Here is a 25,990-nt window from a genome sequence, read left to right as displayed (position 1 = left end):
CGGCTGCGCGGGCGCAGAGGGATCCTTGAGGCTCGCGTCCCATCCTCCTTTGCGGCCGGGGCGCGCGACTGAGAGCGTTCTTCTAGCGCGCCGGGCAGGGCCAGGCGGAGCGCGGCGCCCGAGGACCGTGTGGCTGAGGTTGTAGGCGGCTCCCGGCGAAGTCTACTAAGTGTTGAGGAAGAGTCGAGGTGAGTTTCGGGCTCCGCCGCAGTTTGAAGTTGAAGTTTGGGTGCACCACAGTTTACACAGGAAATGTATGCGGGTTCACTGGCGGCCCCTCAGAGCTCATCTGAGTCAGGAGCCGACAGGTAAACGGGGGCGCCAGACCGGGGGCGGGAGCCGAGGGACCGAGCGCGGGCTTCCTCCCGGAGACGCTTGGAAGCAGGTTGACGCCTGAGGGGCAGGTTTCCCCGTGCGGGCAGGGGCCGAGGTGAGGCGATGCCCACCCTCTCCAGGCTTCCAGGTGCACGTTGTTAGGATTTGAGGGGCTCGTGAAGCCGGAGAGGTTCGCCGCGGACTGAAGTTTGAGAGACTTTATAAGTCGTATTAAGGGTTCGAACTTCCACTTGGGGTCCTTGGGAGCCGACATAGATACTGTTTTTAAAGGAGTTTCTAGTTGCAGTGTAAAAGTTGATCTGGAGAGGCAAGCCTGAAGGCTCGTTAGGAGGAGGCTGTGGTGATGCAGGCGAGAAATGAGGGCAGCCTGGATTTAGGAGTTGAAGTCGGGGGAAAGGAGAAATATTGAGGCGTTTGAATTGCCGTGACCATATTAGTTGTTAATACTTGTGGGTTTCTGGAAAAGAATTTCTAGGTTTCTGGCCTGAGCATCCGAGTAGAACGTGGTTTCAGTTACTGAAGTAACGAATACACGAGGAGGAGTTTTGTTGGGAAACTGATACAGTTAGGTTTTTTTTTTAAGTTATAATTTACAGATCATAAAATTCACTCTCAGAGTGTTGGTTATTAGTATATTCACAAGGTTGTGGAACCGTCACTTCAGTTTCAGTTGCTCAGTCGTGTCCGACTCTTTGTGACCCCGAGGACTGCAGCCCGCCAGGCTTCCCTGCTTATCACCAACTCTGGGAGCTTACTCAAACTCCTGTCCGTCCAGTCGGTGATGCCATCCAACCATCTCATCCTCTGACGTCCCCTTCTCCTCCCACCTTCATTCTTTCCCAGCATCAGGGTCTTTTCCAGTGAGTCAGTCCTTCACATCAGGTGGCCAAAGGATTGGAGTTTCAGCTTCAGCCTCAGTCCTTCCAATGAATGACTGATCTCCTTTAGGATTGACTGGTTGGATCTTCTTACACTCCAGAGGACTCTCAAGAGTCTTCTTCAACACCACAGTTCAAAAGCATCAGTTCTTTGGTGCTCGGCGTTCTTTATAGTCCAACTCTCATATCTATGCATGACTACTGGAAAAACCATATTTTTTACTAGACGGACCTTTGTCGGCAAAGTAATGTCTCTGCTTTTTAATATGCTGTCTAGGTTGGTCATAGCTTTTCTTCCAAGGAGTGTCTTTTCATTTCATGGCTGCAGTCACCATCTGCAGTGATTTTGGAGCCCAAGAAAATAAAGTCTGTCACTGTTTCCATTGTTTCCCCATCTATTTGCCATGAAGTGATGGGACCAGATGCCATGATCTTAGCTTTCTGAATGTTGAGTTTTAAGCCAGCTTTTTCACTCTCTTTCACTTTCATCAGGAGGCTCTTTAGTTAGTTGTTCTTCCCTTTCTGCCGTAAGGGTGGCCTCATCTGCATATCTAAGGTTATTGATGTTTCTCCCAGCAATCTTGATTCCAGCTTGTGCTTCATCCCACCCAATATTTCACATGATGTATTCTGCATATAAGTTAAATAAGCAGAGTGACAATATACACCCTTGACATACTCCTTTCCCCATTTGGAACTAGTCTGTTGTTCCATGTCCAGTTCTAACTGTTGCTTCTTGACCTGCATACAGATTTCTCAGGAGGCAGGAACCGTCATTACAATCCAATTCTAGAACATTTTATAACCCCAAATAGAAAGCTGTGTACCCATGAGCCTCATTCCCCTTTACTCTCTCCCTTGGGAACCACCAATCTACTTTCCTTTTATGCATTTGCCTGTTGTGTATATGTTATGTAAATTGTATCATATAAGCCTTCTCTCTGGCTTCTAATGAATGTAGTGTTTTTCAGGGTCATCTATGTAGCATGAATCAATTAATTTCTTTTGAAGGTGGGATAATATTTCCTTGTATGGATATACCTTGTATGGATATACCACATTGTATTTATCCATTTATCAGTTGTTTCCATGTTTAGGCTACTATAACTAATGGCCATGTGAACATTTCATGTATGTATGTGTGTGTTTTTAGTACTCTTGGGTTTGTACCTAAGAGTGTGATTGCTGGGTCATACTGCATTTAGTTCTGAGTGTTGAGATTCAAATGCGAATAGGGCTTTCAAGAACTTCCTCCATATGAAGGAGTTAGGAGGTGGTATTTAATGTCGGCTTTTGGAAACCTAAGTTAGTTTGTAATATAGGTTCCAATTGAATTAGTGAAGTAGACAGCACAAATGTGGTAGCAGTGGAGTGTCTCATTTGTACTAGAGGGATTTTGATTTGTAAGAGGTGACTGGGTGACAAGGAGAAGCCAGGGCCATTGAAAGAAAAATCTATTAATTTCCAGAGACGAGAGGGCATGTCATGCCACACAGGGAAGGTTTTGGTCAGGAGTCAGAAGCAGGAATGAGAGGAAAGCCTAGGTCCGGAGCCTTATTCCCTGAAAAAGGCAAGGCAAAGCAGGATAGAGGATTTAGGACTGGCTAGTTTGAATAAACCCCATGGACTTTGGGCTATGGGCTTCCCTGATAGCTCAGTTGGTAAAGAATTTGCCTGGAATGCAGGAGACCCTGGTTCGATTCCTGGGTCGGGAAGATACCCTGGAGAAGGGATAGGCTACCCACTCCAGTATTCTGGCCTGGAAAATTCCATGGACTGTATTGGTCTATAGAGATGATCTCTAGTTGCCTGGCACTTGGCCTGGGATGATCAGGGCAGGGGCAATATTGACTTCATCTTTGAGAGATAAACGAGTTGATGAATTTGCATATGAGAGACTGCTCCCTAGTAAATTGATTACTATTATTGGGAATTAGCTAGTCCTGGAAAGGATAGTCTCCCCCTCCCCCTAGCAAGATTTTTAAGATGGCAAAACATCATACTATACTGGGGAAAAAATCATAAATGCATGGGAACATGGCTGGGATGATGTGAAGGAAGGACAATTGTGAAGCTGTTGCATATTTTTTTCATTTAGGATTTAAATCTCTTGGAAGCCTGGGAAAGAACCCCCCGCCCCCTGCCTTTCTCTCTTCTGCCGCCTGCTCAAGTCTGGCCATATTATTCTTTAAAGCAAAATGAGTTATCAAAGTGTAGGTTAGAGAAGGGAGTATTCCTTAACCTTAGCTTTTCAGCTTATTTACCTGTGGAATATTTTAAACTGGAATGCTTGGACACCACCCTTAGACCTGCTAAATTAGTCTTGGATAGGTTTCCCAACCTGTCATTTGAAAGTTTCACAGATGATTCTTACCGTCTCCAAGCTAGAGACTGATGGTAACTACATTTAGCCAATACCTACTGAGCAAATCCTATTGACTAAACATAAAAGAGATGCCAAAAACTGAGCGAGGAGGTGATTGGAATTTAGGGTTAAACATGATTCCTCCCTTCAAGGAACAAAGTTCTGGGGCAGATTTTCTTTGACCCAAGGTGAACCATGGGAGCCGCCTTGACCTGGACTTGATTGTGACTTAGCTCTAGCTGAAGCTCTGAGGTTCACAGTCTCCCACTGAAATGAGGCAGGAGTCCCCCAGTGTGACTAAGCTGAGGGACAGTGTCCAGAAACAATGTTACTGGGTCCCTGTTAGTTCAGTGGTAATACTTTGTGTTTGTTCCCTGCCAGCATTTGTGGCAGAACTTTACTGCCAGGGACATGCAAGGACATTTAATATATTAAAAGTCAGAATTGTCCTTGTGTTTGATAAACTTTACAGGGTATATCAGAAAGAGAGCAAGTGCAGAAGTGTGTGGGAAAATGTAGACACAATGAAAGGAGTGGTATTCCAAGGAGAGGCTGTTTTCCAAGCCCATAGGAGTAGCTAATTTTGGGATCTAGGGGAAACAGGCGAAGGTTGAATATGCTATGATTATCACTTTCTTACCCTCCTGGAATATGTTCCTTTTTGGAACTGTGACATCCTCCACTGAGTTACTGTTTTAAACAGTTCTGTGAAAGAAGTGAAAGGCTCTTTTCCCGGGTCTGTGGTTTGGTTATAAATCCCCAAACCTACATGGCTCCCTCTCATTTATCTTGTCAGGGGCTGGGGAGAGGGCAGAACAAGGGAAGAGTTGTCTGTATTCTCAGTTCTTTGATCATATAAGCTTTTTAAAATTTCATTTATTTAGGGTGTGCTGGGTCTTTGCAGCATACAGGCTCTTCATTGCTGTGCGCAGGCTGTCTCTAATTGTGGTGAGCAGGGGATGCTCATTTCAGTGACTTCTTTTGGAACCCGGGCTCTAGGGCACATGGGCTCAGTATGTGGCACACTTGCAGCATGTGGGATCCTAGTTTGTGGACCAGGTATTGAACCTGTGTCCCTTGCATTGGCAGGTGAATTCCCAACCCCTGGACCACCAGGAAGTCCCCATATAAGGTTTTATTTACTGTTGTATAATCCTGTGTGCTGCACTGCCAAAATTGTTGAAATCCAGAGGGGAAATGATTGCTTTACATGTCAAAAGTATACAAAAGTCATCCTAGGTTATACTGCATTTCTGTCTACCATTGCTATCTTTTTGTGTGATACATGTTTCTATTAATTTTGCTGGATGAATTTAAGGGGAGATTCCATGCAGATGTACTGGCCTCAATGCAAAACAACATTTTCCTTAATAAAGTTGATAATTTTGATGTTAAAATTAGGTCAGATCATCTTCCACATAATATTGTTAAGATGACAATACTCCCCCAAGTAATGTACAGATCAGTGTAATACTTGACAAAATCCCAATATTCTTTTTTCAGAAGTAGAAAAACTGATCTTGAAGTTCATATGAAGTTCATATTAAGAGGTCCTAAATAGCCAAAACAATCTTAAAAAAGAACAGAGTTGGGGGATGATTTCAAAATTTACAGCAGAGCTACGGTTATCAAAACTTTGCTACTGACATAAGAACAGAAATACAGAGCAGTGGAATAGAACTAAATGCCCAGAAATAAACCTATGCATCATGGACATTTGATTTTGACAAGGATTCCAAAACCATTCAGTGGGGAAAGAATAATCTCTTGAATGAATGGTGGTAGGACAACAGAATATACACATGCAAAATATACACAAATTAACTCAAAACAGATCAAAGACCTAAATCTAAGAGTGAAACCATAAAACTCTTAGAAAAAAACAGATAAATTCTCATGACCTTGGATTTGACCGTTGGTTTTTAGATAGAGCACTAAAAATACAAAAAAACAACAAAAGAAAAAAAATCCATAAATTGGATTTCATCAAAATTTAAAGCTTTTTTGCATCAAAGAACACTGTCAAGAGAGGGGAAAGACAACCCACAGAATGGAAGAAAACATTTTAAAATCATATATCTGATAAGGATCTAGTATCCATAATACACAAAGAACTCTTACCACTCCACAACAAAAAGGAACAACCCTATTAGAAAATGGGTACAGAACTTGAATAGACATTTTTCTAAAGAAGATATACAAATTACAAATGGCTCACAGCATATAGAAAGATGCTCACATCATTAGTCATTTGAGAAATACAAATCAAAACCACAGTCAGATACCACTTCTCACCTACTAGGACAGCCATCAAAAACAAAAAAAAGTCAAGACCTCCAAAATAGAAAATAAATGTTGGTGAGAATGTGGAGAAATTGGAACCCTCATGCATTCCTAGAGGTCCAAAATGGTGCAGCTGCTGTGGAAACCAGTTTGGTGGTTCCTTAACAGGGTGAACATAGAATTACCATGTGACCCAGTTATTCTGTTCTTTGGTGTTTGCTCAGAACTAGGAAAAAAAGAGGTGTTAAAAACATGTACTCCTGCTCACAATAGCCAAAAGGTAGAAACAGCTCAAATGCTCATCAGTGGATGCATGGATGGACAAAATATGGAATATACATGTGATGTATATAATGGAATACATGTTACAGTGTATATTTGCTTATTTTTGATGTTTATACTAATAGATCTTTTAATTAAATTAAAAGTTTGCCCAGATGCAATAGGAATCAACTGTCAGTTCTTAGGAGAAAGCACTAATGATTGAAGGGCAATTCTTCAATTTAAAAGATTTATTGACATGTATTTCTAAGAAAATAAGTAGTTTAAAGAATGTTCATAAATAAAAGTGTATCTACCATCCAGCCTAAGAAATAGAGCATTATCTTCAGTGTTTTAAAATTCTAATTTCCATTTGTTGCCTTCGTATTTCATCAGGTTAGTAGAATGGTAATAAATATGCAGAAAACTCAAGAATATGACTTTCCAAAAATTCACATGTCATATTGTCACATGATGTCACATTCATTCGGTCATATTATTTATCACATCATTAAGTCACATTCATGTGACTGGGTAACATTTTCAGAGATTGAAAGCTCCATGTGATTAGTAAAGGAACCTTTAATTTTGAACCTGAACTGGCCCCAAATAAACACTGAATTTTCCTCTAGGAAGAAAAGAACATTTATGAGTTATGTCCTAGGCACCTTCTTTGACCTTTTCCAACCATTATGTCGTATTCATCTTTTAAAAAAAATATTTATATATTTATTTATTTGGCTGCACCAGGTCTTAGTTACAACATGTTAACTTTTTTGGTTACAACGTGTGGAATCTAGTGCCCTGAACAGGGATTGAACCTGGAACCCCTGCCTTGGTAGCATGGAGTCTTAACCACTGGGCCACCAGGGAAGACCCTTATATGACTTCTCAGTTTCTCAATCTACATCTTTCCCCTCAGTTGCTTTATTTTCCTTGTAATGTATCTGCTGAAGGACATTAGATGGTTGATTTGTGGAGTTTTCCACAGATTTGGGTTTTGCTTATTAGCATATTTGTAGTATCGTTTGACATGTTGCTCTGTCTTCTGTAGTTCCTGCAAATTTCCAGCTGGATCCAGAGACTTTATAGTCTTGCCAATAGATTAAATCCTAGTCTCATAGATTATTTATTTATCAGAAGGCTTATAATGTGGTTTTTGGTCTCTTTTTAAATGACAGTAGCCCTCCATGCTCAGTGCCTAGACTTTTGCTTCATTTGAGATTGTATAATGGTCATATTTGCTAAGTCGACTGCACAATAACAACAAGAAGTGGTGATATTCTAATTATAACTTTGGTTTCCTATATCGTCTGGAATAATTTTGTAAGGACAGCCTTATTTACTAGTATTTGGGTTCTTTGTGCTGTAGTTCATATAGGAAAGGCAGGATAAATCTTTGATTATTTTTTTATCCAGTTTTCAAAGTAATGAATTGGTTCTCTGTCATTCTCAGAGGGTTACCAGTTAGTTTTCTTTTTAAAATTTTGTTGTTGTTCAGTTGCTAAGTTGTGTCTGACTCTTTGAGACCCCATGGACTGTAGCACACCAGGCTTCCCTGTCCTTCTGTGTCTCCTGGAGTTTGCTCAGATTCATGTCCATTGAGTTGGTGATGCTGTCTAACCATCTCATCCTCTGCCACCCCCTTCACCTTTTGCTTTCAACCTTTCCCTTTCAACCTTTCCCAGCATCAGGGTCTTTTCCAGTGAGTCATCTCATCAATCAGGTGGCCAACATATTGGAGCTTCAGTCCTTCCAATAAGTATCCAGGTTTGGTTTCCTTTAGGATTGACTGGTTTGATCTTGCAGTCCAGGGGTCCCTGAAGAGTCTTCTCCAGCATCACGATTTGAAAGCATCATTTCTTCAGCACTCAGGCTTCCTTATGGTGCAATTCTCACATATGTATGTGACTACTGGAAAAACCGTTCCCTTTTCCAGGGGATTTTCCCAACCCAGAGATTGAACCTGGGCCTCTTGCATTGCAGGCAGATTCTTTACCAGCTGAGCCTTAAGGGTTTCCCTGGTGGGAAAACTCCTGGCTGTTCCTCATGAGTTAGTGGTTATTGTGTTTGCTCTCTTGTTCCTTCTGCTTTAATGTTTATTTCTGAAATGAGTTTTTCCTTTTGTTTCTAATTCTTAAATTGTCTCTTCATTTCTGAATTTTTGAAAACCTGAGTTATGATGTTCGTTCATGGCTTGTATAATATTTTTAGTGATTTTAAGCTTATATTGAAGTAGTATATTACAGTTTTGATCCATTTTTTGAGCGTGTCCTCCTCCTGACATGCTGTTTTGTTTGCAGGGATGTTATTTTGCTCTTCAATTTCTTTTTTTCTTACAGTAACATTATATGGTGTTTCACTTCATTATACTTTTCTGTTGCTCATTTTTGGGTATATTCATTTTTCCTGAACTGTTACAGGGAAGCTTGATTCAGATAGCTTTCCTTTCTTTTCAGAGCTCTCTCTTCTGGTGTGTTCAGGCAATGTTAAAAAGAAAAACAGTGACTTTCTGAGATTTTAGTTTTGTTTCCCTTGCCCACTTTTATCTGGACTCTCTCTTTTTTTTTCATCTTTATTGTCTCCTTCCTGCTCTGTTTTTTATTCCATTGCCAGTAGTTTCTTCTCAGTATGGGGCCCTTCTTGGACAGAGGCCCTGGTGAATCAATTTTGAGAAGTCATAGATGCTAGACCCTTCTAGGCCTTTCCACTGGCCCTTGCATATATACTGCAGATTGGAGTAGGCAAAATCATTCCCAGTTTCAGTGGCTTTTCTTAAAATGGCTCAGTATACTTTTTGGTGAACACTTGTTGATTATTTGGGTTTTTCATCATCTCAGATTTATTGTGACACGCTGTTATTTACCTCTGCTTTCTCTAACATGGGCACTTAACACACGTGGGGTATGGCTATATATCTATCTATATTGGACACTGTGTTGTAGGTATACAAAATAAATCTACCTGTGTTTTGGGGCCTCAGGTTCTTGCAGATACTTTTTCATCTGTTTTTGTTGTAAATGTTTCATAAGCATTTGTTTTTCAGATCTGTGTTATGTAGTGATTTGGGAAGAACCAGAATGTATGAAAGGACTTACCTGGTAGCTCAGAAGGTAAATAATCGGCCTGCAATGTGGGAGACCCTGGTTCGATCCCTTGGTTGGGAAGACCCCCTGTAGAAGGAGATGGCAGCCTACTCCAATATTCTTGCCTGGCAAAATCCCATGGACAGAAGAGCCTAGCGGGCTAGTCCATGGGGTTGCAAAGAGTCGGACATGACTGAGTGACTAACACTCAGAATGTATGTGGCCACTACAGCCATCTTTAGAGCCCAAGTATTGATCTTTCAATGCACTGTTATTTCAAGTTGCACGTATAATTCTTAAAGGAATGTTTTGCACCTGTGTTCATTGAGTTTGGCTTGTAGGGTTTTTTATGTGCTATTTATTATTGTTTATTTCAGGGTTATAATAAGTGCCCCCAGAGAACTTCCATGGATTTGGAGGGCCATTGTCCCATGGCCTGTTCAGTTCCATCTGTATTAAAGTAGTCAAGAGGCCCATCCAGGTCAGGAGACAAGCCCCATGCTGGTCCTAATGTTGAATATTATCCCAAATTATTTGTTGGATTGGCCAGACCCACTTTGATACAATCTCAGTATCTTTCCAGGCTGACGCCTATCCTTTGCTTTCCTTCTACAGGAGATCTCCCTCTAACCTGCTTATTCTAGTTACTAAATTATTTTCCTCTGAATCCCATTTCTTATTAAAATTGAATTAATTTCATTTCATGATGTCTGGACTGGCACCTCTTTCCCCTGAGGCCCATTTCTGTCTTATGGGCCTTGTCTATCCACCAACCATGTTCTTGCCATTGTGTGCAATGGTCTAAGCACAGTTAGGATACCCAAACCGCTCTACCAGCTAATCCTACAAAATTTTGGTTTCTTTAAAGGAATAGGTTATAAAGTCAGTGTTCGATATTTTTATAACCCTAGGATGGCTCCCCCCAGCTTGTGCTGTTCCCTCATTGTCTCTTGTAAACTAGCCAGCATATGGTTTTTGTTGTTGTTCAGTCGTGTCTGACTCTTTGCAACCGCTTTGCATACTCTTTGCAACCCTTGCAGCATGCCAGGCTTCCCTGTCCTTCACTGTCTCCTGGAGTTTGCTCATACTCATGTCCATTGAGTTGATGATGCCATCCAACCATCTCATCCTCTATTGCCCCCTTCTCCTCCTGCCCTCAATCTTTCCCAGCAGCAGGATCTTTTCCAATGAGGTGGCTCTTTGCATCAGGTGACTAAACTATTGGAATTTCAGCTTTAGCATCAGTCCTTCTGATGGATATTCAGGGTTGATTTCCTTTAGGATTGATTGATTTGATCTCCTTGCCGTCCAAGGGACTCTGAAGAATATTCTCCAGCACCACAGTTGGAAAGCATCAATTCTTCAGCACTCAGCCTTCTTTATGGTCCAGCTCTCACACTCATACATGACTACTGGAAAAGCCATTAGCTTTGACCTAAATGTACTTCTGTTGGCGAAGTGATATTTCTGCTTTTTAGTATGCTGTCTAGGTTTGACATGGCTTTCCTTCCAAGGAGCAAGTCTTTTATTTTATTTTATTTTTTTTGCAAGTGTCTTTTAATTTCATGGCTGCAGTCACCCCACCGTGATTTTGGAGTGGTAAACTGCTCTCCACTGTTACTGCTGAGCCGTCTGTGGGAGAGGGAAGGCAGCAGCCTGGGGTCCACTCAGCTCGCCTCTCTGGTGTGGATCTGCCACGTCGTGAGCTGGGATGAGCATGGTCAGGGCCCCAGTACTCTCATAACACCCAGCCCAAGAGAGGGCCTCTCTCCCATGAGTTAGGGGCTGGGCAGAATACGGGAGCCCCGCCCTCCCTTGATCACACTCAGATGGTGTGTGTGAGTATGTGTGTGTTAGTTGCTCAGTCGTGTCTGACTCTTTGTGACCCCATGGACTGTAGCCTGCCAGGCTCCTCCGTCCATGGAATTTTCCAGGCAAGGATACTGGAGAGGATACTGGAGTCGGTTGTCATTTCCTTCTCCAGGGGATCTCCCCGACCCAGGGATCAAACCTGGATCTCCTACATTGCAAGCAAATGCTGTACCCTCTTAGCTACCAGAGAAACAGGCAACTAGGCTTTTCAGATTGCCTTCTTGCACTTAGTAATGTGCATTTAAGGTTCTTGTGTTCATGTGTCTGTCTCTCAGACTTGGGAACAGTGGTTTGCCCTGTGTCCTCCTCGTTATGGATCCAAGAAAAGGTGTTGATTTTCAGTCAGTTCAGCTTTTTACTGCTTGTCAGGACAGAGTGGTGACTTCCAATCTCCTTGCATGTGAAACTAGAAACCAGAAGTTGACTCTTGTCAGTTAATCTTGTATTTCCAACCTTGTCATAGTAATTTATTATTTCAAGGGTTTTTTTTTGTTGTTAATTCTTTGGTATTTTCTACATAGATAATTCATGTCATCTATGTATAAAGATTAATTTATTTCTTCCTTTTTGATCTGTGTAACGTTTATCTCCTTTTCTTGTCGTATTACCTAGGACTTCCAGTATGATGATGCATGGGAGTGGTAAAAATAGACATTCTTACCTTCTTCCTGATCTTAGTGAGAAAGCATCTAATTTCTCCCATTAAGTATACTGTTAGCTGTATAGTTTTTCATTGTGATAAAATATATGTAATATAAAATTCACAATTTTAACCATTTTTAAGTGTACAGTTCAGTGACATTAAATGCTTTCATGTTGTTGTACAACCATCACCACTACCCACACACTGTCCATTTTCAGAACTTTCTCATCATTCTGTTCTTTTGGGTACCTTGGAGTGAAGTTGCTGGATCATAGTAATTCTGTTTAATTTTTTTGAGGAATCTCAATACTGTCTTCCACTGTGGCTGTACCATTTTGCATCCCTGTCAGTGGTGCATAAGGATTCCAGTTTCTCCACATCCTTATAAAACTTACAATTTTAAAATATAGTTGCCATTCTAATGGGAAGATAGTGAAAGTTCATCACAGTTTTGATTTGCAGTTCACTGCTAATTAATGATAGTTGTCATTTTTCATGTGCTTATTGATCATTTGCTTATCTTTTGAGAAATGCCTGTTCAAGTCCTTTGCCCATTACAAAAAGTTTTTTTCTTTTCCCATTTAAAAAATTTGGTTGTTTGATTTTTGTTGTTGAGTTGTAGGAGTTCTCTATATATTCTGAATATCAGACTCTAATGGGATAAATGATTTCCAGGTATTTTCTCCCATTTTGTGGTTGTCTTTTCACTTTTGTGATAGGTCCTTTGCACAAAAGTTTCTAATTTTAATGAAATCCAATTTAGCTGTATTTTGTTTTGTTGGTGATTTTGGTGTAATATCCAAGAAATCACTGCCAGTCCCAAAGCTGTGCAGTTTGTGTGTCTATCTTTATGCTAGTATCACACTGTTTTGATTACTGTAGCTTTGTACAAAGTTTTGAAATCAGGGAGTGTGAGACCTCCAACTTCGTCCTTTTTCAAGGTGGTTTTGAATACTTCGGCGGGGTTGGGGGGGTTCCTTTGATATTCCATATAGAAAACCATAAGATAGGTTTTTCTATTTCTGTGAAAAAAAAGTCACTGAGATTTTGGTAGGGATTGCACAAATGGGTAGATCACTTTGGGTAGTGCTAACATCTTATTAAATCTTCCAACCCATGAAAGTAAGATATCTTTCTGTGTATTCATGTGTTCTTTGTAATTCCTTTCAGCAATGATGCATACTTTTCAGTGTGTTAAGTCTTTCACTTTCTTGATTAAGTTTATTCCCAAGTATTTTAAATCTTTCTGATGCTATTGTAAGTGGAATTGTTTTCTTAATTTCCTTTTAGGATTGTTCATTGTTAGTGTGTAGAAATACAACTGGACTCTATTTTTCTTTTCTTTGTTTATTGATGCTATACTCTTTTTATTATTTCCTTTCTCCTGCTAGCTTTGTTTTAGTTTGCTCTTATTTCCTTAAGGTGTAAGTTAGACTATTGCTTTGATACTTTTCTTCTTTTTTAATGTAAACATTTATAGCTATAAATTTCCTTTTTAGCACTGCTTTTGCTGCATCCCAAAAGTCTGGTGTGTGTGTTTTCATTGGTCTCAGTGTGTTTTCTAATTTTTCTTGTGATTTCCTTTTTGACCTATTGGTTGTATGAGAGCATGTTGTTTAACTCCCACATATTTGTGGATTTTCCAGTTTTTTATTTATCCATTCACTCTTCAGTGGACATCTAGGTTGCTTCCATGTCCTGACTATTGTAAATAGTGCTGCAATGAACATTGGGGTACATGTCTTTTTGAATTGTGGTTTTGTCAGGGTGTATGCCCAGTAGTAGGATTTCTGGTTCATAGGATAGTTTTAGTCTTAGTTTCTTAAGTAATCTTCCTACTGTTCTGCATAGTGGCTGTATCAATTTACCTTCCCACCAACCACATCCTCTCATTTACTGTTTGTAGATTTTTTTGATGATGACCATTTTGACTGGTGTGAGATGATACCCTCATTGTAGTTTTGATTTGCATTTCTTTGATAATGACTGGCTGATGTTGAGCATCTTTTCATGTGTTGATTGGCCTTTAGTTGATTTTTTGTAGTGATACATTTTTGTGTACATTTTTGTAGTGGTCATATGGGAAAGGAGTACATCAAGGCTGTGTATTGTCACCCTGCTTATTTAACTTATATGCAGTGTACATCATGTGAAATAACCAGGCTGGATGAAGCAGAAGCTTCATTTCTGGGAGAAATATCAATAATCTCAGATATGCAGATGATACCACCCTTATGGCAGAAAATGAAGAAGAACTAAAGAGCCTCCTTGTCCTTTTTCTGGGATTCCAACTCATGTACATTGGATTGCTTGTCAGTATCTGATGCCTTTTTTTCTCTATGCCCTTTATTTGAACAGTTTTCAGTTGCCGTTTTTGAGTTGTATGATCTTTTTCAGTGTTGATCTGATGTTCATCCCAGACTGTGTGTTTTTGCATTTCAGATATTATCATCATCTCTAGAAGTTCCACTTAGGCCTTTTTATAGTTTCCATTTCTCTCATTATGGTCATATTTCCTCTACTTTCCTGAGTATATGAAGCATGTCCTTGTCTGATCATTCCTTTATATCTGTTACTTCTAGATCAGTTGCTATTGATTGCTTTTTCTTATGGTCATAAGTCATATTTTCTTCTTTTTCACATGCCTTGTCTATCCACCTTTCATTGCCTGCTTGTGATAGTGGAGCATTACCCCCCTTGCCAGCTAGCCTGATACCAACCTTTTTCATTGGAGGGGCTGAAGGAGAAAGGGCCTGTGTCCTGGTGCTTTGCGCTTTGCTCATTCCTGTTCTGTGACATCGGCTTAGCCCTAGAGAGCTTCTGTGGCACCTTCTCAGGCAGTGTCCTAGCTACCAATTCAGCAGCACTTGCCCAAGTGCCAGTGATGAGGCTGTTTATATATTTGGAAAGGGACAGGCACTGCCAGGCATGTTCCGCGGGTACCCGAGTTGGTCTCCTGCAGCTTTCTGGTGAGAGTTCATCAGCACCTCCACCCTGGTGGCTTTACAGAACTCTCTGCAGACAGCTTCCTGGCTGACTGTGTTGGCAGCGTCTCAGATGCTTCAGCCTGGTGAGCTTCACCGTCCTGTAAACTGCTGTCTCCCAGCCCTGAATCCTCCCTGCACCCTAGAGTATTTTATACCTTTTGGTTCATTTTAGTCAGTTCTTATAAATAGTTAATAGCTCTTTATACTAAACTTCCCTTGTTTAAAATACCTTGTGGTTTCTGTCCCCTGACCAATAGACCTGGCCATTTCCTTATTGGATACTGGACATTATGTATTTATGTTGTTTTGTTATATTCCTTCAAATAGTATTTATCTTGGTCTGGCATGCAGTTAAGTTCCTTGTCATCAGTTGATCCTTTAGAGAACTGCTCCTGAGCTGTGTTAGGGTGATCCAGAGCTGCCTTTGGTGTACAGATAATTTGGCCTCATTACTGAGGACGAAGCCCTTCTGGGGATGCCAGCCAGTACTGTGTGAATGAGGGAGCTATTCCGTGGTGGTCTGTGGGGGCACAGTTGATCCCCATTCCTGTGTGAGCTCAGGAGGTGGTTCTGTCTGCTCCTTTCCAGGGATTCTTGTTCCAGCCTCCTCACAGTTTTTCTCAGACAGGTGCAAACTTGTCTTTGGCTGAAGACTTGAGGGAGTGCTCTGTAGGTCCTGGAGCTCTGCTTGCTTTTCAGCCCCTGCTCCCCAACATTCTGTCCCACACGTTCCAGCCCCCGGGCCTCCCTGACCTCCCAGGGAGACACTCCTCACTCATGGGCAGCTGGGTCTCTGTTTCCCTTCCCTGCGCTGTAGCCTGGAAACCACATCGGCTGTGGCTGGTCATAGAGCCCAGAGCTCCCTGGAGGTCCAGTGGGGAAGACTTGACACTGGCACTGCCATGGCCCTGGGTTCATTCCCTGGTCAGGGAACTAAGATCCAGCGAGCTGCATGAGTGCCCTGCACGTGCCCTCCCACCCCAAACCATTGGGCCCACTGTCTTGGTTTCCCTTCTCTCTCGGATCCTTGTCTTGCACTTATCCAGTGGCTGAGAACACATCACACCACCTCTTGCCTGGTTTTCTCATTGTTTAGGGGCCTCTCTTACTCTGTCTTGAAAAAAGTGAGTAAAGCACACAAATGAAACGGCCTGTCTGGAGCTTGATGAAATTTCAGGACAGCTAGGTGTCCTGTCGCTCAGCTGACTGACATTATTAACACTCCCTTTTTTCTTCTTTTTAAACTAGTTGCGTGTGAGTGGGACCAGGGAGATGGCACAGGCTGAGAGGAAATGACGTGGTGTCGTTCCCGCAGCACATTTGCATTTTACCAGCTTCCTGTGCTGTGTCATTTGTGGCTGAGGCTCCTGCGAAGATCAATGTCTCTTCATGGGAGCCCAAGTGAGGAAACAACCAGTTATCAAGGCATTTGCGCAGGCCTTCTGTATGGCCTGCTACGACTTCAGCAGTCTTTGGACAGTGTGGACCCAGACCGACAAGGCCACCCACCTCAGGCCACTCTGACTTTGGCCCGAGTGAGCCGGACTGGACTCATTCCTGGTCTCCTGAGGTCATCGCTGCTCCTGCCTGAGACCCTGTCCCTTGACTGTGACTCTGCTTTTATGCAGGCCCTGGGGGAAGGTGTCTGGAAAGCCAGCCTCACAGGTAAGTGGATGTGTTTTTGAAGCTGGTATAGACATGGGGTGAGATCAGTGCCACTGACCAGAGCCCTGCAGTTCCCGAGGAGGCGGACATCTCTGCCAGGCTGAGGAGCCTGGCCCTGTGCAGAAGCCTGCTCCTTTACTCAGTCACCTGGGAGGGCCAACGTGGGGTTCCTCTTGTGTGAGATGCTCACACTTAAATGGGCACAACCAGAGCAGCTGAAGAGGTTGGAGCATCTAAAGCCCTGGTTCTGTCCAGCAGGCCCCTGACTGACCTTCATCTCTTCACTCAGCCGGGCCTCAGTGAGCACCTGCTGTGGATCAGGCCGTGCCCAGGTGCTGCTGCGTAAGCCCCAGCTCTGCGGGACTCAGGCCCAGTGGGATGAGGCTGACCGTACACTGTGTTAGATGTGACTGGTGGGCAGAAGAAAGTGAGCAGGGTGAAGGAGACAGTAGTGGGACAAAGCCTGCTGCTGAGTAGGATGCTGTGGTGGGGTGGCGTCTGGGCAGAGGCTCGAGTCAAGGGAGGGACAAGCCCTGTGTCTGGGGTGGAGGAGCAGTGCAGAGGCCCTGATGCAGGAGCCCCTTTGGACAACTGTGTTGAAACCGTCAGTGTGAAACACCCTAGTGTCTGTAGAGAAGCCCCATGGCTGGTCCCAGGTGGGAAGCACAGCAGGTACTTAGAGTTTTCAGAAAATAGCATCGCCCACCTGGCCAAGGGGGGCAGAGTCCCCAGAGAGGAAACAGGCCTGGAGCTGGCTGCCTGCAGGCCCCAAGGCTTCTTCTCTGAGCGAAGCGGTAAACCTCAGCTCAGGACAGGTGCTGCCATTCTCTGAGGAGCCGCAGGACAGCCTTACAGAATACAGCATTGCTGTGTCCTTGCCCTGCACCATCTTCACCTTTAGGACTGGGGTAATGAGAATAAGTACTCTAGGTTTCAAACAGGATACAGAGATCTTTAGTCCCAGAGACTTGGTTGGACAGAGAGTGTGGTCTAGTTTCCTTATGATCATCTCTCGTTGGCTTGCATTTCTCTTGCGTTTTTAGCTCAGAGATGTCCACGCACAGCCTGCTGGTCAGACCAGCTTGCCTAGTTACCCACCACAGCCTCCAGCTATCTACTTCAATGACGCATTCCAGGTAACACACAGACTGCTTCTGGCTATGGAGTTGCTCACAGCAGACCAGTCCTGCCGAGGACTCAAGGCACCTGCTCAAAGGACTGGAGCGCCACCCTGGGGCCCGCAACGCAGAGGGGAGCTTGAAGAGGTGAGTCTCCCTCCTACACTGGCCTCTCTCTTGGGAGCTGGGCAGGGGCAGCTGCCAAAAGGCAGAGAACCCAGAGGAGCCCCAGGTAATCTTGTGGGGTTGGGGAGACTGAACTCTGGGGGCTTGGGAGCTGTGGAGGCAGTGGGACTCAAGGGTGGAGATCCCTGAGAGGGAGGAGGCCAGAGATGCAGAAGTGCTTATGGAGCAGAGCTGGGTCTTTGGCCGTTTCGTGGTGCCAGGGAAGAGCTGAGGGCTGGCAGGAGCAACAGCCCTAAAAATGCCAGTCTCTCCGCTCGGACCTTGGGTGGCCGGCCCCCTCTGCTGCCCCGTGGAGGGAGACACCGTCCCAGTCCTCTCCTTTGTCACACACAGTGCCTGACTCTGCGTCTAGTCACTATCTACACTGATAAATGGGACAGAAAGGAAAGAGTGAGAGACCCACAGAAGATTAAGATGCTGGAGTTGGCAGACATAGAGTTTAAAATAACCAATTAACATTGAAATTGGTAAGATGGAGAGTTTCACAGAAAATTAGAATTCATAAAAGGTTGAAAATTCTAAAAGAGGAAAGTACAATAACAAATTTAAAATTCAGTTAGGTGGATTTAAAAGTAGATGAGAGACAGCTGAAGAAAGGACCAGTGAACTGGAAGATAAATCAGTAGAAAATCTCTCTGCAGACCTTGCCATGACCAGCTCATACTATCCACACTGTCCTGGACTCTGAACCTTCTGGAGACCTGTTGGATGGGGGGAGAGCCTGTTGAGGAGGCGTTCTGTGCTTGGGAGAGACTGAGGGGGCTTGGGGATTTGGGGGACGCTTTTCACTCAACTTTGTTGGAAATGTTACTCACTGGGAGTCTAGTCAGTGGAGCTCCGTGACTCTAGTTAAATCTTTCAGGGCCTCAGGCATCAGGAATCTGAACCTGTTTGTTCATGGGCTCAGGCTTAAGGTATGCCAGTCTTCACAGCACACACCGTGGAAAATGCCTCTGGTGGGATGAGGAGCCAGGAGAGGCCTGTCTGTGACGTGCAGAAGGCGAGCACGTTGGCACTCAGGTCGGTGGGCCACGGGGCCCAGGTGTGGCCTGTGGCAGTGACGCAGCGGGCACTGGCGTAGCTGGTGAGGGGGCAAGGTCAGGGCTGTGCTGAGCATGACTCTGAAACTGTTGTGGGTTATAGCAGTTCATACACATGCCATGCTGAGAACCTTTCCATCCTGGGTTAATGGTTTCCTTATAATGAACAGAAATAAATTCATGAGGGACGGTGAGCTAAGGTGGGGTCATGGGCCAAGGCCAGTGGCTGAGCTGAGTGATGACTGCTGACCCACACTGTCTGTCGGACACCGATTAGAGCGGTGTCCCAGCAGAGACACTGACCATCTCGAGTAAAGGACGGAAGCCCCTTCGTCCTCCAGAGTGCTCTGTCTTGGGGCCAGTGAACACCCCTCTTGAGGGGAGAGAAGGAATCCAGGTCAGGTCTGGCTGAGGGTGGGCACAGCAGCCGCTGGCTCCTGGGAGCTTCTGATCAGTTCATGCCAAGCATCCGGGAGCCGCCTGGACGCCCTGCAGTGTCCCTTGTGCTTCAGGACAGGCGGCCTTGCCGGGTTCTCTGGGGGGTCCGTGAGGAGGGGACGTCCTCTCGTGTGGGAGGTGGGGGGCAGGAGGTGACGGGGCAGGTGAGCACAGGGCCTCTGCCCTTCAGGCATCTTTCAGGGATGAGACGGACGAGGTCCCTGCTCCTATGTAGCTTGTGTTCTATTAATAGTGCAGAGGCTGGCCTTCAGTGAGCATAAGCAGGTAGGAGCAAACACACTAAAACAAAGAAAACCAGTGATAAGGGTCACGGAAAAGGGACACTGGGACCATGCTAGTGGCAGGGTCAGGTGGGGGAGGGCGATCTCCCTGAGGAGGCACGTGAGCGGAACCTGGGCGGCCCTGGGGCAGAGCGGGGCCCTGAGCTCGCATCGCCCAGCCCCTGGTGGGTGCCTGCTTTCCCCTTAAGGACAGGAGGAACCCATGACAGGTTCTAAGCCGGGGAGTAGGGTGATCTGATTCACAAGATGTGTGGGTGCTGTGTGGAGACTGGACTGTGGGGAGAGTTTCTGGGAGTGGGGAGACCAGTGGGCAGGTTTGCTTGTGTTTGGGGAAGGACAGGCACGGGCGAACCAGAGCGGGTGGAGCTGAGGAAAAGCAGGGACCCCAGTGAGCCTGAGGCGTCTGGCATCTGGGCAGGTGGGGGCCATCGTGGGAGGGGGCACCCCAATTGTGTGTGTTAGACTTAGAGGTCCAAGGGACCCACAGGCCAAAGAAGTAACAGTTTCATTTTTAAATCGTTAAGTCCAAACAGTTTAAGTACAGTATTTATATCCTAACAACTTATAATAGACATTCGGAAAACAATGTAAACATAAAATTTTTTTCATTGCATTTTTAAGTGGCCGTAATTTCTTAGGAGTGAAACATTTGCCTGTCAGGCTCTTCTTGAATTTTGGAATCAGACTGGACATGGTCACCCTTGTTGCCTTTTCCATATCGACTTACACAGTAATTGCCTTTTCAGTAACTGCCAGAAACCTAGCTTTGCAGACATGAAATTACACAAAGCAATGTAGCAAGATGTCATGTTGAAACGCTGGAGTGTCGAGAGATGTTTAGTATCACCGTTTTCCCCAAAAGTAAAACGCATCCTGCCGTGCCGGCAGCTCCGCTGTGGGCTCCTCCGGGCACTGCTGCTCTGCGCCCTTCTTTTCCCCTGGGTCTGTGGGCCCTCTGTCTCCTGGGCCACATGTTGGTGTGCAGGTTGCACCCCTCCACCCCAAGTTCTTGGGGGCGCTCACTGGGTCTTTTTTTTTTTTTTTAACTGCACTGGATCTTAGCATGCAGGATCTTTTAGTTTTGGCATGTGGGATCTTGTTCCCTGACTAGGGATCAAACCTGGACCCTCTACATGGGGCGTGTGGAGTCTTAGCTACTAGACCACCAGGGAAGTGATGGTCTAGGATAGGATGAAGTTTTAAGATGTGAGATGATCTTTTCGTTCTATCTGTTGATCCTTAATACAGACTTTATTTAGAGTTGAAGATATTGAGGTTCAAAGTGGTCGAAGGTGCAGTGGGTGAGCCTGGACTGGGCCCCACACCCCTGACTCTTGGCTGGGCTCTTCCCGGGCTGTGCTGCCTGCCTCTCTGTGGGCCTAACTTAGGGCTGCTGGTGTGGCCGTGGAGCTGGGCACTTGGTGCAAGTGAGGCCATAGTTGGGACCTTTTTTCTGGCAGGTTGGTGAGGGAGGGCAGCTCTTTGGCACATAAGGGGCAGTGTTTGGTCGATGGGGGAAGAGGGGTGCCAACAGGTGCCTGTGTCCCTGAAAACTGGGGAGCGGGGTCCAGGTACCCTCCGTATGAGCCACGGCCGTGCCACCTACTGGTTTATCCTCACGCTCCTCAGAGAGCTTCACCTGCGTGTCCAGGCGAAGTCCATGGAAGAGAGTTCAAGGCACCTATTCTGGATGCATTCATGGTCTTGGTTAGTGGTTAGAATCTTCATTTTGATCCTCTTGCAGTCTTGGAGATTTTAAAACAGGAGAGTCAGCAATCAGACCTTTGCAAAAGGCTGCAGGGGGGCTCCTGGCAGCCTGAGGGCAAGGCCACGTGACCCTGCATTGTAGGTACCGTTTCGAGGAGCTGACTAGCATTCCTGCTGACCGCCAGAGCTGTCTGTCAGCATGTTCTCATTACTTCAGGGGGTTCTGGTCTTGGTTTACTTTGAGTTGTTTTTAATCCTGTGTCCTCCTCCTTCATGACCAGCTCACCACACCCATGACACTTCTATGATTTTGACCTTGGTCCTTGAAGACTGCTCTTCTCAGGCTGCTCCTGCTTCCTGAAGCCCAGTCCCCATAGCCCTGCACACACACCCCACATGCCCGCCACTGCAAGGCCCTTCCATTCCAGGGAGGGACCCAGCCTTCCTACTTGCAGGGCTATCGTTGGTGACCACCGCCTCTCCCTAACGGGGCAGAGCCCCCATTGATGGGGTGATGGGCTGAATGATGCCACCCTCCCTCCGATATTTCCATGTCCTAATCCCTGGAAACATCACATGGCAAAAAAGGATCTCATGATACGGAGATGGTCCCAGATTATCTGGGAGGACCCTACACTCACTCACCTCCTTCTCTGAGGGTGAAAGAATTGACACGGAAGGCAATGAAGTGGTGCAGCCACAGCCAAGGACACCAGGAGCCTCCGGAAGCTGAAGAGGGCGGAAGGGCCTCCCAGGACCTCCCGAGGGTGTGCAGCCTGTGACACTCTGATTTCAGCTCAGTGCAGTGATTTGGATCTCTGGCCTCTAAAACTACTAGAGAATAAGTTTCTATAGTTTTAAGCCATGAAGTTTGTGGTGACTTGTTGCAGCAGCCACAGGAAGTGAATACAAATGGGAAGGCAAAGGATTCCAAGAAGAAATGACTGGACTCAAGGCCTGGCAGACCCCGATCTGCTGCCTGACCGTGTTCTTGTGACCTACTCCTGTCACCTGCGCCTGCACACACAGGTGGGCTCTGCAGCCCCTGCCCCTTCCTGGTGCCCACCACCCTGAAGCCCCCACAGGGAAAGGTCAGGAAGCGGGGCTGGGGCTGGGGTTGGGGGGAGAGGGGTTTCTGGAACAGAGCTGCCACCATGGGCTCCATTCGCAACAGGGACAGTCGGGCTTTGTGCCGGCGCCGAGGTCACCTCAGATCCTGCAGCTGGAGTGTCGCTGGCGTCCCGCCCTGCAGGTCACCTGCTCCCCATCCCTGGGAGAGCAACATGTGCAAAAGCCAGAGAGCCTTTGGCTATATGGAATGACTTTAAAATCAAGTGCAAATATCATCAGGTGCTTTTTACGGAGGCAAGGGACCTGTGCCTCTCAAAATAAACACGTGGCAGTCACCCACCCGCTGAGAAAGGCACACAGGCAGGGCCATTGTTCCGTGTCCTCCAGGTGATGCCCTGGGAAAGGGCACAGCTGCCTGAGCCTTTAAAACCCCAGGGGGGACAGACATTGCTGTGTGGAGCTGCGGCAGCTCCCGCTTGCATTTCTTAGCACTCTGTGAGTATTTTTTAAGCAGCCAGAGGAGAGAACTAGTACTGCAGAATACCAGTCCTTGGCAGAGTTCTCTATGAAAGGTTTCAGGTGAGTGTGCCCGGTGCCCCAAGGGCTGGGTGACTTGTGCGCATAGGAGGTGGACGCCCGACCGCGAGAACCCTGGCCAGTCCCGTGGAGGGGGTATCTGGAGCGTGAAGTGCAGTGAGCTGGCACTACACTGCCAGGGGCTTCCTGGGCTGGCGACCCTCACGGAGCTCATCTGCTGGTGGGTGAGGGGTGAGGAGATCTAGGGCCCATTACGTGGTCCTTGGCACCTGGCTCTCACCCTGGCTGTTTGTCCAGCTGGGCTCAGGGAGGAAAGGGGGCCCAGTCTGCCCCCCAGCCCACACGTGGCTCTCCCTTCTGCTCCAGGATGAGGGGCACCAGGCTGACCGGGCTGCTGCTCGCACTGGCTGGCTTGCTGCAGCTGGGCCTGTCCCTGAAGATAGCAGCCTTCAACATCCGCACCTTTGGGGAGACCAAGATGTCCAACGCTACACTCTCCAGCTACATTGTGCGGGTAAGTCCAGCTCTGTCCCCAGGGCCCTCAGGGTGGGGAAGCTGGAGGTGGGCTGTCTAACAGGCCCTGGGAATCCTGGGCCAGTGGTCAGTCCTGAGGGTGACTGGCAGTGGTGATGATGGGGGGCATCAAGGTCTCAGCCCACCTGTCAGTCAGGGGGACAGGCCCTCGTTACTGCCGTGGTGTCCATGGCTGGTGTTAGGGTCCCAGGCCAGGCTGTGACAGGGAGTGTCCGGGGTGGGGGCAGCAGCTCAGCCGGCTCAGATGCCGCGGTCTCCGCTTGCCTGCTCAGCAGCACTGTGGCCTTGTCCCCAGATCGTGAGTCGTTATGACATCGTCCTCATCCAGGAGGTCAGAGACAGCCACCTGGTGGCCGTGGGGAAGCTGCTGGACCATCTCAACCAGTGGGTGAAGTGGGGTCCCAGGAGGCCTGGGGGGAGGGGGATGATGACGACTGTCTCTTCCCGGGCACAGTGCCAGGTCAGCCCGGCTGCAGGGACACAGGTGTGGGGTACCCTGGGACTCGCCCCACCACCAATTCCTGACTGGGATGTTTGTCTCCTCAATCTAGGGATGACCCAAACAACTACCACTACGTGGTCAGTGAGCCGCTGGGCCGCAACAGCTACAAGGAGCGCTACCTCTTTGTGTTCAGGTAACGCTGCAGGCCTCCACCTCACGGGCACACAGGAGGCTTCAATGTGGCCTAGAGTCCGTGTGCCCCTCCCCTCAGGTTTGGGGGCAAGAACTGGGGCCTCCAGAGCAGGGGTCTGAGCTGCACTGTGCCCCTCGAGGCTCACAGCTCATGCAGAGGCAGGAGGCCTTGGCGGGAGCTCTGTGCTAGTGGGTCTGCGTGGTGCCTGAGCCCAGGCTGACCACTCTCCGGCCTGGCCTTCTGCAGACCCAACAAGGTGTCCGTGCTGGACACCTACCAGTACGACGATGGCTGCGAGTCCTGCGGGAACGACAGCTTCAGCCGGGAGCCCGCTGTGGTCAAGTTCTCGTCCCCCTCCACCAGTGAGTGCGCCTGTCCTGTGCTGCACCCCACAGCCCCTTTGGTCTCACACTGAAGTTACTCAGGAAGACGTCCACCCTCGAGGGGTGTCTCAGTTGTTCTCCACCCCAGCCAACACCCGCTCTGCTGTCTCCACAGAGGTCAAAGAGTTTGCCATTGTTCCCCTGCACTCGGCCCCATCGGACGCAGTGGCTGAGATTAACTCTCTCTACGACGTCTACCTGGATGTCCGGCAGAAGTGGGACTTGAACGTGAGCCCCCCCCATCCCCGCCTTGGGCTGTGGGGGCCCCCATCGTGCCTTGGGCCAACCCGTGGCTGTCTCCTGGCAGGACATCATGTTGATGGGTGATTTCAACGCTGACTGCAGCTACGTGACCTCCTCGCAGTGGTCATCCATCCGCCTGCGCACGAGCTCCGCCTTCCAGTGGCTGATTCCTGACAGTGCTGACACCACGGCTACATCCACAAACTGCGCCTATGACCGGTGAGCAGGGTGCTGCTGCCACTAGCTTCAGAAGTGCTTCCCAAGACCGGACACTCACCCTCCTGACTTAGGAAAGGCATTTCTTAGTTTTGGGTTGGAGCACATTTAGGGAGCACACGACCCTGGCAGATACGGAGGTTGGTCAGTGGTACGCAGTTTGGGACAACATTGAGCTGGGGCCTGACTGACTCCATGGTGGCACTGAAGCGTGGTTGGGGTTGTGTGACATTCAGCAGACCCAGAGGAGCTGGGGGGACAGGCCAGGACCCAAGGTGCAGGTGCAGAGTGTCACACCCTGGGCTCAAGGGGACTTGCTCTTATGTCTTCTGCTGTAGGATCGTGGTCGCAGGGTCTCTGCTCCAGAGTTCTGTGGTTCCTGGCTCGGCTGCTCCCTTTGATTTCCAAGCTGCATATGGATTGAGCAATGAGATGGTAAGTGTCTGTCCTGGACACCCTGCTTTTTTTGTTGACTTAAGAAAACCACCTCAGGCACACGACCATAGACGACTAGGTGTCTGGGGTCCCTGTGCTCACTGCCATCTTCCCACAGGCCCTGGCCATCAGTGACCATTACCCGGTGGCGGTGACACTGACATAAGTCCATCCTGGGGTCTACGATCTCTGCCTCACGCCAGGAGCTGAAGACAGCTGACTCGTTGTCACAGTTAAGATCAGAGGGTGGAGCTTAAGGAACCCAGTGCCTTCCCTCCCCCGTGAACCCCCAACCACCCCGCAGCAGCTGGAATTTGAGGAGAGCACCTGACCCCCTTCCATTATAAGTGTGGCGGTTCTGTCACCAGAGCACCCCATCTTCTCAGTCGGGAAAGAAAGTCTAAAACTAAGAAATGCCTTTTAATTTAAATAAAGCTCCAAAGGGGGTGTTGTCATTCGCGCCAGTCGTTCCTGTGTGTGTGCCTACTCCCTAATGACTGGCTGCAGGCTGCCTTGCCCACGGTTGTGTCTGTCCCCGCGTCCGCAGCCATCAGTGTCGCTCCAGGGCCTTGACAAGCAGGTGGTTCAGGCGTCCAACCATGGGTCGAGGGTCGTCAACAAGTCCCGCTGTGATCATGGCGTTCTCGTAGATCTGAAAAGCAGGACAGCACCTTGTCAGTGGGAGGGGGAACAAGGCCTGGGTCCAACCCAGGGACCTCAAATGCAAAGAGAAGAAGGGAAGAGAGTTGTTCTGTTTAAAACAGGGTTT

At 47.0% G+C, this 25,990-nt stretch overlaps 2 protein-coding genes across 18 annotated transcripts in view; one reads left to right on the top strand and one right to left on the bottom strand.

Moving 5' to 3' along the window:
* Positions 1–38: 38 nt before the first annotated feature.
* DNASE1 (deoxyribonuclease 1) lies at positions 39–25,681 on the top strand. 16 transcript variants are annotated; one of them, XM_043454818.1, is made up of 11 exons: positions 63–188; positions 9,170–9,236; positions 15,960–16,376; positions 16,635–16,708; positions 17,513–17,641; positions 23,142–23,289; positions 23,861–23,944; positions 24,443–24,555; positions 24,635–24,789; positions 25,125–25,221; positions 25,340–25,681. In XM_043454818.1, exons 5-11 carry the CDS (start codon positions 17,537–17,539, stop codon positions 25,385–25,387), a joined length of 750 nt encoding a protein of 249 aa, XP_043310753.1. In that variant the 5' UTR covers positions 63–188; positions 9,170–9,236; positions 15,960–16,376; positions 16,635–16,708; positions 17,513–17,536; the 3' UTR covers positions 25,388–25,681. The 16 variants fall into 16 exon arrangements, with proteins under 16 accessions (XP_043310746.1, XP_043310753.1, XP_043310748.1 ...); XM_043454813.1 differs by having other exon boundaries at positions 17,420–17,641; XM_043454815.1 differs by having other exon boundaries at positions 16,635–16,803.
* TRAP1 (TNF receptor associated protein 1) overlaps positions 25,623–25,990 on the bottom strand; it is a 51,503-nt gene continuing 51,135 nt past the window's right edge. For both annotated transcript variants that reach the window (XM_043454791.1, XM_043454792.1), the window contains exon 18: positions 25,623–25,873. In XM_043454791.1, coding sequence (XP_043310726.1) covers positions 25,772–25,873 — 102 coding nt within the window. In that variant the 3' untranslated portion in view covers positions 25,623–25,771. The remainder of the gene's footprint in view (positions 25,874–25,990) is intronic.

The sequence above is a fragment of the Cervus canadensis genome, chromosome 32 (assembly GCF_019320065.1).
Source record: "Cervus canadensis isolate Bull #8, Minnesota chromosome 32, ASM1932006v1, whole genome shotgun sequence".
Lineage (NCBI taxonomy): Eukaryota > Metazoa > Chordata > Mammalia > Artiodactyla > Cervidae > Cervus > Cervus canadensis.
The sequence above is the reverse complement of the archived record's forward strand: the minus strand, read 5'-3'. Positions and strand labels throughout refer to the sequence as shown.

Bases quoted from the DNA above. Each gene is read 5' to 3' on its own strand.
- DNASE1 (XM_043454801.1), top strand. The intron at 24,307-24,442 runs GTGAGTGCGCCT...CTGTCTCCACAG, and splicing joins GTTCTCGTCCCCCTCCACCA to AGGTCAAAGAGTTTGCCATT. The intron at 24,556-24,634 runs GTGAGCCCCCCC...GTCTCCTGGCAG, and splicing joins GGCAGAAGTGGGACTTGAAC to GACATCATGTTGATGGGTGA.